Raw genomic sequence first — 11,719 nt, forward strand, 5'->3', positions numbered from 1 at the left:
AACCTAATTTGGCTATAATAATGAAAGTGAACTTAAAAAGTTTTCACATTGTGATTTTGTATTGGAATGAAAAGTTGGTGAGTTGATGTGATTATTTTATTGTGTAAAAAATGTGTACTATAAGTTGATCAGATCGATGCATGACATGTAGATTATGCATGTGAGTTTTGAAAAAAACAATAATTATGAAAGTATTATAGATGCTCACATGGGTTTGATTGTGATTGAAACCCATGAGTCATTTATTTGTCAAATTATGAAATGAGTAAGCATACTACATTGTATGATCATTTGGCAAAAGTTTGCCTAGGAAGAAGAGTAGATAAATTCATATGATATTTATGGTAGCCTTTTGATGCATGAAGGCTAGCCTTATCTCACTGTTTGTCGAGAGCCTATCCTATAAATTATCAAAGGACTAGAACTTAGCTATCTCTACCTATTTTTCGAGGAGACTAGCCTAGAGTATAAGACACCCCAGAGATTTAGGAGCGGGGGAAGCTGTGGTTCGAAAATAAGTACAATGATTGTTGGCTAAGTCACTTCTCACAATTAGTGAGTTTGAATAATCTAATCATACAAATGGAGCTCTGATAAATAATATAGCCCGAGATTTCAGTTAGCAAAAATAAGGATGGTATGAGGAGGCAGTAATCATGCATATGTGTATTTAATGTGTCACATGGTTGATAAATTTGTGACAAGTTGTGATAGTTATTATGCCATTATCACATGGTTATATGTATTGTGGCAATGTGCATTAAGTTTATAAATTGAGTCATTGTCACGTATTTGTTTGTACTGTAACAATATACCTTATGATTTGAAATGTAAAATATGAAAAAAAAAGTTTAATTATGAGAGTACTTGTGTTATGTATAATCACATATCTTTGAGTATTCAACTCTCAATCATGTGTTTTTGTCAATCGATATGCAACTGTATAGGATATATATACTTTAGTTACTGAATGGTTGTACTCACCTCTTTCTTTCAATATTTTACAGGCTCTAGCTCTAGAGTGGAAAGGGTAAAGGCTCCAAAGGCTTATGAATCTAGATTCCTACTATAAAGCCTCTTATCTTCATTTATTTTGTGTAATGTTAGTATATTGCTAATTAAGAAGTATTTGAATACACTTAGACCATGTTGTTGTTTATAATTTTAGAATGTATTTTAGTCTCTGAAATATTGTTTATGAGATTATTAAGTATTGATAGGGTCAAAATACCGATGCAAGTGTAGAAAGTATTGTCATATTGTTGGAATTGAAAATGAAATTGATTTATGCAATAATAAAACCTCCCCCTGTTGTTTTGGTATTAAAGGAGTTGAAGAGTTAAAGTTTGGTATGATTGAAATTACATGCGTATGGTGCGTTGTATAAATAGTCCTAAGTTCATTAAGAGTGTTCTAAGTGTTAAGAATAGCTTTTGGCACATATATGAGGCTTTGGACACCCTTGAGTTGCGAAAATGGTGAAAAGGTTTGAAAATATATTTGGCTGTCTATCTTCCTTGTGTGACATAAATGGAAAGTAAAACCTGTGCTACTAGCTAGTTTAGGAAAAAAAACTTTCTGTAGACATCTAGATTACTCCATTCAGATGTCAAATGGAGAAATGGGGCACATGAAAAGTTACCCGAGTTACTATCATTTGACAACAAAGTGTTGTTTAATATGTGCAACATGCTTGCACTGCAGAGCATGGCACAAAGACAAACAGTCGCGGTGCATGTACACATGTCACAATATGTTCCCTTGTTTTTGCAAATTGATTTCAAGTCTTTTTAACTTCCAAAAAGTATCTCATGTTTTCAAAACAAAATTTTACTTAATATAAGATTTCTTAAATGTTATTTAAGTATCGTGAATTATGTGAAAATTTGGGATTTCATTTTTCTAAATTACAAACTTAGTAATGTAAATGGCTTAGCCCATGATTGCCTTGATCTTAGTGTTAATTGTGATTAAGTGAGGGTAGCCTTACTTGTTATAATTGGAGGGTGACGTGCCTAGCGTCATTTAATCAAGGATGAGAATAGTTTTGGTGTAAGGATTAGAGTGAGATGGCTGAAGTGTTAACTTTTGCTGATCTTCTTGCATGTACCGTAAATTAAACTGACTAATTAGTTGGGCTGTAGGTTTCAACTTTAAATTCGATCACATTAATTAATATTTCCGATACGCCCTCCAAAAAGAATTTCCTGATATGCCGGACGTCTCATGATTTTGTCTCAAAATATATATAAATGTAACAATCCCCTCTTATCCATTTATTCTAACGCCAATGTTCAACATTTGTCCGCTGCATCCCCAGAAGTGAAATTCCATTATTCTGTCATTTGTCTTTGTTCCAGAGTACAATTACTGAAACTGGTGATGCACGTAGCCATCAGTTAATATTTGGGCAGCCTGTTTTTGACATACATATTACACGAAAGCGAAGCATACACAACAACACTCATTACTTTATAAGCATCCTCATACGCATAATTTTTCTTATTATAAATTTTCACGGTACAAAGTAACTTTTCTTATTATGTGAGTAAGAGGAGCTGCTGTAATCCAACCTCAGGGATGATATCCACCGTGGCCACTTCCTTCGCCACTTCCGCCACCTGCTCCATATCCGCCTCCATGAGCACCTCCACCACCATAGCCGCCGCCGCCTCCTCCTCCAGATCCGCCTCCACCGCCCCCAGCAGCTCCTCCGCCATATCCTCCACCCGATCCTCCTCCACTGCCATACCCACCTCCATGAGCTCCACCAGCCTCACCACCTCCTCCGCCACCTCCACTTCCTCCCCCTCCTCCATATCCTCCTCCATGTTCTCCTCCATATCCCCCACCAGCTCCACGTCCTTCCCCGCCTCCATAACCGCCACCAGCACCACCGGCAGCACCGCCGCCACCTCCTCCACCACTGCCGCCGCCACCGCCTCCTCCATACCCTCCCCCTGGAGCTCCTCCTCCTCCATAGCCTTCACCGCCTCCTTTACCAGAACCTCCTCCATATCCACCAGCTCCAGCACCGCCACCTCCTCCTCCTCCACCTCCTCCTCCACTACCGCCACCTCCTCCTCCAGGTCCATATCCTGCACCACCACCTTCACCTCCTCCAGCTCCTCCTCCATAGCCACCTGCACCGTGCACTTCAACGCCTCCATATCCCCCACCTCCACCAGAACCTCCACCGCCACCACCATAACCTCCGACTAACAGACTGCCATGATGCGCAACATCATCACCGAAGTGTGGACCTCCCTCGAGATGAAGGAGTGATCTGGCAGCAACACAAATGCCTAAACCCAATAACAAAAAGAAAGCAACACTGATAAGCTTAGAAGTTGCCATAGGAAAATGTTGAATTCCCACAACCATGGTCTTAGCAAAGAAGTGGTGGGTATATATAGGGAACGGGGAAGCGTGCACTGTGCGGAAAAATGTGACGATCCCACAGGACATACAGAAAATTAAAACTACGTTCTCATTCGCACTGGGCTGGAGGTAAATAATTGATTAGGTGGAGACTTCAAGTATATATTTTTCTAATAAAAATTTTATAATCTTTTGTAGACTTCAATTGAAGTGAAAAATTATAAATCTAATTTTAATAATTAATCTAAAATAAAGAGGAATAACTTATGAATTTAAGTTTTAAGATTTTGAATTAATATATGAGTCCTCCAGCTAATCTTGTCCATTTCCCCTCTAACTCCCAAAATATTTGTTCCATACGTGCGTACGTACATCCTCTATTAGTGGCCTAGAACAGTACATCTTCACTACAAGTACATGCGTCTACGGCGGACACCGACGCACTATAGTTAGTGATCTTTTGCTGTCGCCCAATTGTTGATTTGATTTGATCTTATTTCTCGTCATGTTTACGGAAGAGCTGCTTCATATATATTTGCTCTCTCTCAGATAAAGCAATTGAGGCCGTTCACACTTGGCCTCTCTTGATTTCTGCTCTATATATCCTTTAAGGCCACTTTGGGTTTGATGCATCTATATCTCTCAAGTTTTTTCCTTCTTGATGTTTCTTCACTTGTATTATTATCTAGCTATGTCGAAATTAGGGACAGATATTTGTTATAGATCGCGTGAATGAGCCTGATAATTAAGTAGCAATGAGAAAGCCAAATTGTTTGGAACGAATTAAGGTAGTTGGAGGATAAAATATAGATGACAATAATACAAACAAAAGGAGTGCTATAGAACTTAATGGTGAGCCGGGAAAGAAAAAAGAAACTGTTGAATGTGCTGTCCGTTTCAGATTATTCCACTAACCCAGCACATGATATAGTATATATAATATACTGCTCGTTGTATATGATTAATATTTTGGTCGATCATCAGCTTGATTATGTAACAAAATTCTAATGTGCTTTTAGTAGCAAATATAATTATAATTTTCCATATCCTACCAACGGTGGAATTGCACCAATCATAGAGTGATAATTTTGAGCTTCAACTTGTAATATACAGTGCACCACATGTAAACTTGAATACACACACACACGCTCGCATATCAGTTATAGATGTGCACTCCTTTCGTCTTCAAAGCTTATGATTCAGTTACTGGGCACTTTATTGTGATGGCATGCTCAGAGTATTTAGTCTTATTATCATATATAGCGATCTGGATATACATTAATAATTACTTCCTCCAATCCCATATACGGGATCTTTTTCATTACTTTTCCGTGGTCCGATCCTATGTGCATATATATATATATATATATATATGAACCCCATCCATTTTGTCTAATTGATTGTGAATTTCTTGGCTCTACGTCCAAAGGGAAAATTTTATTATGACTATATTTTAGCAAGTCAACTGGTGGTTATAATCCGTAGACTTCTAGCTCCAAAGGAAACATATATATGTTTATATATATTGTTGGAAATTATACTTTGGGCCAACCATTGTACCATGCACATTGTTATTTAATGAATTTCTCTTTTGTTATCATATCAATTACATGTTCACTATGATAACTGTATTCTTGAACAAATTATAGTAATTATCCTAAATATTCTTGGTCAATCATCTATGAGGGATCATAGATAAAACAAGACTAATATGAATTTGATTAATTATAGAGATATAAATTAAAGTTGTAGACATTTAAAAGAATACAAGGTGTTAGACTGACCTGCTATGAGAAAGCTACGTAATACAAGTCATAAGCTTATCTCATATATAATAAGATCATTAAGCCCTTTGACTTGAAATCATTATGAATTCTTATATGATGATCACTAAACTTTAACCTAGTTGAAAGTAACCTTTGACCGAGTAATCATAAAGGCTATGATTGAGTTTAGTAATATTCATGTAGAGGAATAAGAGTGCTCATGATGGAATTCGTCCACCATGTTACTTGAGAGATATTCCTAGGCCCCTCAATAAGTAAAATTGAAAAAATGTGTGGCCAGACTACAATGAAAAAGGGTTTTCCATTATTATAGTTAGTCTATTCAAAGATCGAGAAAGTAATGGTCAGGTAAAGCAGAATGACAATTACATGTCTCACACTTGATTGAAATATCGTGTGACAAAAGAGATGTGATACAGTTATATGATAGATTATATCAAATCATCAATCCTCATATGAATTAGGTAATTATGATGTTTTACTATAGGCTACTTGTGACTTGTGGGCTAATAGCGTAATTAGCCTACTGCCAACTCTATATGGGCCTATAGGGTCACATACAAGAATAGTCTAACTCAAGTTATAATGTTCAAGTTCTTTAAATCTGAAATATGTATAGATTCAATGACTGTAATATAGGGTGAACGGATTTTATATGTATATATGAATATTTATTTGATAAATATTTATATATATTTATATGAAATATAAAATATAAAATATAATTATATATATTTTAAAATATATATGTATATTCGTATATGTGTGCGTGCGCAGATATGATATATAAAATTTAAAATATAATATGATATAATATAATATAAATATATATGTATGTATGTATGTATGTATGTATGTATGTATGTATGTATGTATATATCCGATATATATTATATTACATTATATTGTGTTAGTTTCAAATATAATTTCATATGATAAATTAAATTTAATAACTAACATGATATGAGAGAATATTATATCAGTTCTATAGTTTAAATTTATAAGATAAATTTAAATTAGATATGATATATTATATTTTATTTATGAAATAAATTTAATCTAATATTTTATTAGCTCATTAAAGGAAGAAAAAAACCCTAATCTATATATGATATAAAATAGGGATGTGCTATGTGAAAATTTTTTAGACTTAGAAAAGTTTTGAAAGGCAAACACTTTAAGAGCCACGAAACATTCTAAAGAAAAGAAAATCAACATTCAAATATGAATGAACGTTGAGAGCACTAGCACACTGTTCGAGTTAGAGAGTTATTCGTGTAAATATCGGTAGAGGGAGAAGATATACATTGTCAACTCCTGAGATTCAATTACTTGCAAACAACACATGAGGAGCTCGAAGTTAAAACATAATTCTTCTATCAATCTTGACGTAAATGAGTTCATTCCGTCCACATTAAGATCGAGATTTAAAATTTTTTACCTTTCGCTGCACCTCCCTATCCAAAATATATAACTCTCATGTTCAGATACATTATAATATGAGATTAAAAGGAGTTTTATATGCTTGAATGATGTAGAATTCAAAATTGATTCTTGAAGGAATTACATGATGATGGGCCGACCATACAAGAACACGCATCACATAGTAACTTTCTTTTGTATGTTTTCCTCCTATACTTATATTATTTTTGGAGTACCGATCACATCAGCTCTGCAAATTATCAAATACCTGTTCCGTATGATATTGCTAGACCAATCTTAAAAGTAAACTTATCTTGTACTAAAAAAAATACTTCTAATAATGACTTTTAACAATGATAATTAAATGTTGCCCCCAAAAATCAACACCAAAACTTTATTTTGATGGTGACTATTGATAGTTGCTATCAAAAGTGAACATTTAGCAACTTATAAAAAATAATTTAAAAATTAAAAATAATTTGTATAATTATTTTTGTGATAACATTTGTCTTTACTAAAGGTATTTTTAAAAAATTAAATATAATTTTAAAATTACATGAAATAATTTATAAAATTATCATTTAAATTATTAAAAAATTTCTTATGAATTATTTTTAAAAAATAAAATTAAATAAAATCATTCAAAAAGATATTTTTGAAATTAAATTTTTTATTTTATATACATAATTAGAAATAAATTATATATAAGATCATGAAACAAAAAGAATAATAATGAAGATGTGTTAAGTTTAATTATTAAATCATTTTTTAATTTTGTGTTATTCATAATCTTTTTGTAGACATATATAGCTCATATTTTTTTAAGAATTATATTATTAAAATGGTACTTTAATATGATAAATTAAAATCTTGATAGGTTATTACTTTCAATTATAATCAAAGTAAGTTATATATAAATTATTACTTACATATAAATACATAAATAGAATTGGAATGTTAAAGTTGTATAAATGTTGCAAGATATAAATAATATTATATATTATTTAGCATATTGCACACTTGATACTTAATTTGGTATACACATGGTGTCTACCTTTTTTTGCTAAGCTCTAATAGATTTTGGACAAGGATTCATATGATTTTAACTATTTTTTTTTAGGTTTCTATTGTTATATAAAAAAAGAAGTTACTAATAAGATTTTTATAATGAATTATTACCAAGAAGAATATGAAAAATTATTTAAATTCACCTTACCATGAGATAGAGAATAATTAGAGGTTAGCTAGATTGATCACATATGAGATCTTTGTAATTATCTTGTATTGTAAAAGTTATTAGTATTTATTAAAATTCAAAATTATTTAAAATGATCATTCACAAAATTTATGTGGTTAAATTATTAAAATTATTTTTTAAGATATTGAAAAATTATAGACAAAATATATTTTTAATAAAAGAGGAGGAAACATTTGACCATTTTGAGAGAAGATAAAAATATAATCATTTAATTTATTAAATTTTGAGAAACATATGGAGAAGAAAAAAAGAAAAAGATATTTAACTTAAACTAACATAATACATATTTATAAATAAATTGTATACTTAATAATTTAAATTTAAAAATAAAACTAAAATAAAATTTTGGCTGCAATGTTTATAAGAAAATTATTTAATATTTAAAATTTACTTATTTCATCATTTTCCTAACAAAAATAATATTTACCGATAAAAAATAATATTTTATTAAAAATATAATTTAAATATCTATATAAATTATTTTGTCATATTAATATTTGAAAATGAAATATAATATATGTATATATTTTTAATAATATATTGTTTGACACATGTGTATGTAGTTAAATAACATATATTTAATTTTACATATAATAACTATAGGTACATTTCAGTTTAATTGACAAAAAATAAAGACTTAAAAACTTGGAGATAAGAGGTCAAGAGTTTAAACTTTGACTTTAACATATTTTAACAAAAATGTAGCTTGAGAGGCACACAAGTGGCGGGCGATGTAGCATGAGATAGTGGAGTAATGTGGCAGGTGGCATCACATGATGCACACAGGGAGAAGTGAAGTGCTGCGGCTAAAAGCTTTTAAATTATTTATTTAAAAAAAGTTGTGGCTAAAAATAAACTTTTAGTGGCAACAAACAAAAAACCATTTGAAATGAAAGTTATGACAGCAAAAAGTCACTACTAAAAACCTTTAATAGTTAAAAGTCATTGCAAAAACATTTAGCAATGACTTTTGGACTTTTGATGGTAACTTTTTGTCACCATTAACCCTCCATTTGGATAAAAAGAAAAAATCGAAAGGAAAGAAAATGAAGAGAAGAGAAAATTTAAAAAAAAATATTACCTCTCACTGTGTTTGCACAGATAGAAGAAAATAAGGAGGAAAGAAAATGAACAAATATTACAAAGACTATAATGCCCTTATATCAAAATATATTATATTTAAAATAATTCTTTACACAAATAAACTGAAGGAAAAATTGTATTAAAATTAATTTCACCAAAATAATTTAAAATCAAATTATTTATAAAAATATATTTTCATGTTATCACATTGAAAAACCAAATAATTTACTAAAAACATATTATTTTTCTATTTAAAAAATTAAACATGAATAATTTATTAAAATTAAAATAAAAGAATTGTAAACCATTTCACTGAAGTGAAATTCAATAGCAAAATGACTTATAAAAGGAAATGGCATCAATTATTGACGTTGCTCTTCTCAATTGTTACCATGAAATTTAAAAAGAAAAATTAGAATTGAGGAAGAAGAGTGTATGATGATGCCATTGAAACTGCTTGGGATGAGAAAGAACAATCCTAGGCGGAATATGATACCATTGCCTAGTTCAAAGATGATGAGTCTCCAATAGAGAGGCAAAAATGATGGATAAGAGAGGAAGACAAGGGGGGCAGAGGATGGAACAAAAATCTTACTCTCAAAATCTCTTTATTTGTGGAGAGAAAATTTAAAAAATATATATATAATGAGTCCCATACCTCATTTTGTCCTCCACTTTTCTTTCATCATCCAAACTGGCCAATTGTGGTAAAAAAAATGTCGTTAAATTGCTATTTTGCACTAGTGTAGGGAAAACTTATTTTTTTTTTCTTATTTTATTTCCTCCCATATTTTATTCACATCCAAACAGAGTATAATAGTCCTTTTGTTTTTGGTAGCATAAAACTGTAAGGAACAACTATTGAAGGATCGTACGTAAAATGGACACGCTTTTAGTTTTCAAATTTTCTATTAATTTTAAAATCACAAAATTTTTTTATGTCATTCTTTCAGTGTGTGTGTGAATGCATAAGCTTAAGGATCTATTTAAAAAAATAAAATATAATTTGCAATGTGACCGCTATATTTCAGCTTCATGCATGTGATTGCTTGATTTGTATGCATGGTTTTGGAAGGAAGTAGCCTCCAGCCAAGCGGTGAGCGTTTGTTTGACAGTAACCAAAATTACATCAGCGGCCAACTTATTTGACAAAAAGAGCACACAGACTAAATATGTAACCTGATTTACCTTTAATCTTGTACTCTCAAGCTATACTCCCTCCATCTTTATATGTGAAGTGTTTTCTATAAACTTATTTTGTTTCAAAATTAATATAAGATGTGTCATGATTTTTTTTAACAATTAGACAATTTTGTCATTGCCTTGATAAATGGATGAGATATGAATTATGTGTTTTACCCATTACTACCATGATATTAATTAGGGATAAAACTGAAAAAATTATTACAATTTTATATAATTTCAATTAAGTAACAAACTTTTATTGGTATGCTTGAATTCAATTAAAAATACCATATATATATATATAGAGAGAGAGAGAGAGAGAGAGATGGAGAGAGTGTATCTCAGTGGAAAATTAGCATAGTCTCTTAAGTATATACTTTATGTTTCAATGTAATCGTGAATGAATTTAGTTTGTCGTTCAAAAATAATTTATCCTTTTCCCACTATAAATTTTTTCATTTAAAAAATAAAGTTTTGCTTTAAAATCTTATGAACACATGGCTCTTCATGACATTCTTGTATTATACAAAAATTGACAAAAAATAACTGGTTTTTTTTTAAAAAAAGAAAAGGGTTGGGGATGAAGAGCAAGGCAGAGTTTTTTTTTTTTTTCCTAAATAAAAAAGCACTTATTTATAAAACAAAGCAGGTTTAGGTATAGGAAGTGACGAAAAGGGTATTGCGAGGAGGGGAGTGGCTTCCAATGGCATGTATGAAAGCTCCACCTCAAAATTGAGCACCGACCTAATCTGGGACCCACCCCTTCTTCCCCAAGTGGGCCTTGAATTTTCCTCCCATCTCTCTGTCTTAACCCAATTTTGTTATGCTATAATTCAATTCAATCCGTTATTCTTAACCAGCAGGCTAGTAGATGGATTATGATCCCTTGGGCACCATGTATTCAAGTCATTGGAATACAGAAAACGTCTCCAGAAAAGGAAGAGCTATCCCAACTGAATTTGACAATATTCAAATTTGACCAAATCAAATAGTTGCCTGTAAAATTCACTGATCTTAGTTTAAATGGCTGATTTACATGCACGCACATATGTTTAAATATTTTCATTTTATAATAAATATTTCACTGGGAGTATTTTATCTTCATCTAGTATTCCAGTTCCAATAATGAGATGGAGAAAATAAAAATCTTTATCTTAACACATTATTTACGTTATTAAGAAATCAATGCCTTCCTCGCAATGGCTTAAAAACCAGACTAAACCAAACAATTGGACCATCAATTAGAACCAGTAACGGCTTAGTTTAGATTAAAAAATTATTTTCATGATTAAGTCAAATTAGATTGGAGTTGAGCCATTACTAAGTTGAAAACTAAAGTTGAACTGAGGACTAGAGTTGTTTTTAGAAAACTAAATAATTTTAAACATAATATTAAAAAACTTAAAAATTAAAAAAAAAACTAAAAAGGTTCAAAAATTAAATCCTACTGAAAACATTATTTTTGAATAATTTACATGCATAAAATATAATTTAAAACTATTTTTTTATAAAGATGTTGACAGTTATAAATATAAATGCAGATATTTTTGAGTTTGATCATATCTAATTTAACTAATGTTTACCTATATTTGACAAATCATAA

General features: G+C 30.9%; 1 protein-coding gene across 1 annotated transcript; it reads right to left on the reverse strand.

Moving 5' to 3' along the window:
- Positions 1-2,319: 2,319 nt before the first annotated feature.
- On the reverse strand, positions 2,320-3,401 carry LOC129311648 (glycine-rich cell wall structural protein 1.0-like). Its single transcript, XM_054954035.1, has one exon. The coding sequence runs from the start codon at positions 3,382-3,384 to the stop codon at positions 2,575-2,577; it is 810 nt and encodes a 269-aa protein (XP_054810010.1). The 5' UTR covers positions 3,385-3,401; the 3' UTR covers positions 2,320-2,574.
- Positions 3,402-11,719: the final 8,318 nt, after the last annotated feature.

Source organism: Prosopis cineraria, unplaced genomic scaffold (assembly GCF_029017545.1).
Source record: "Prosopis cineraria cultivar Desert tree isolate PC_DT_omini unplaced genomic scaffold, ASM2901754v1 PC5, whole genome shotgun sequence".
Taxonomy (NCBI): Eukaryota; Viridiplantae; Streptophyta; class Magnoliopsida; order Fabales; family Fabaceae; genus Prosopis; species Prosopis cineraria.

What these genes read in the sequence shown, in the direction of transcription:
- LOC129311648 (XM_054954035.1), bottom strand. Translation starts at nt 3,384, where the DNA reads ATGGTTGTGGGAATTCAACATTTTCCTATGGCAACTTCTAAGCTTATC.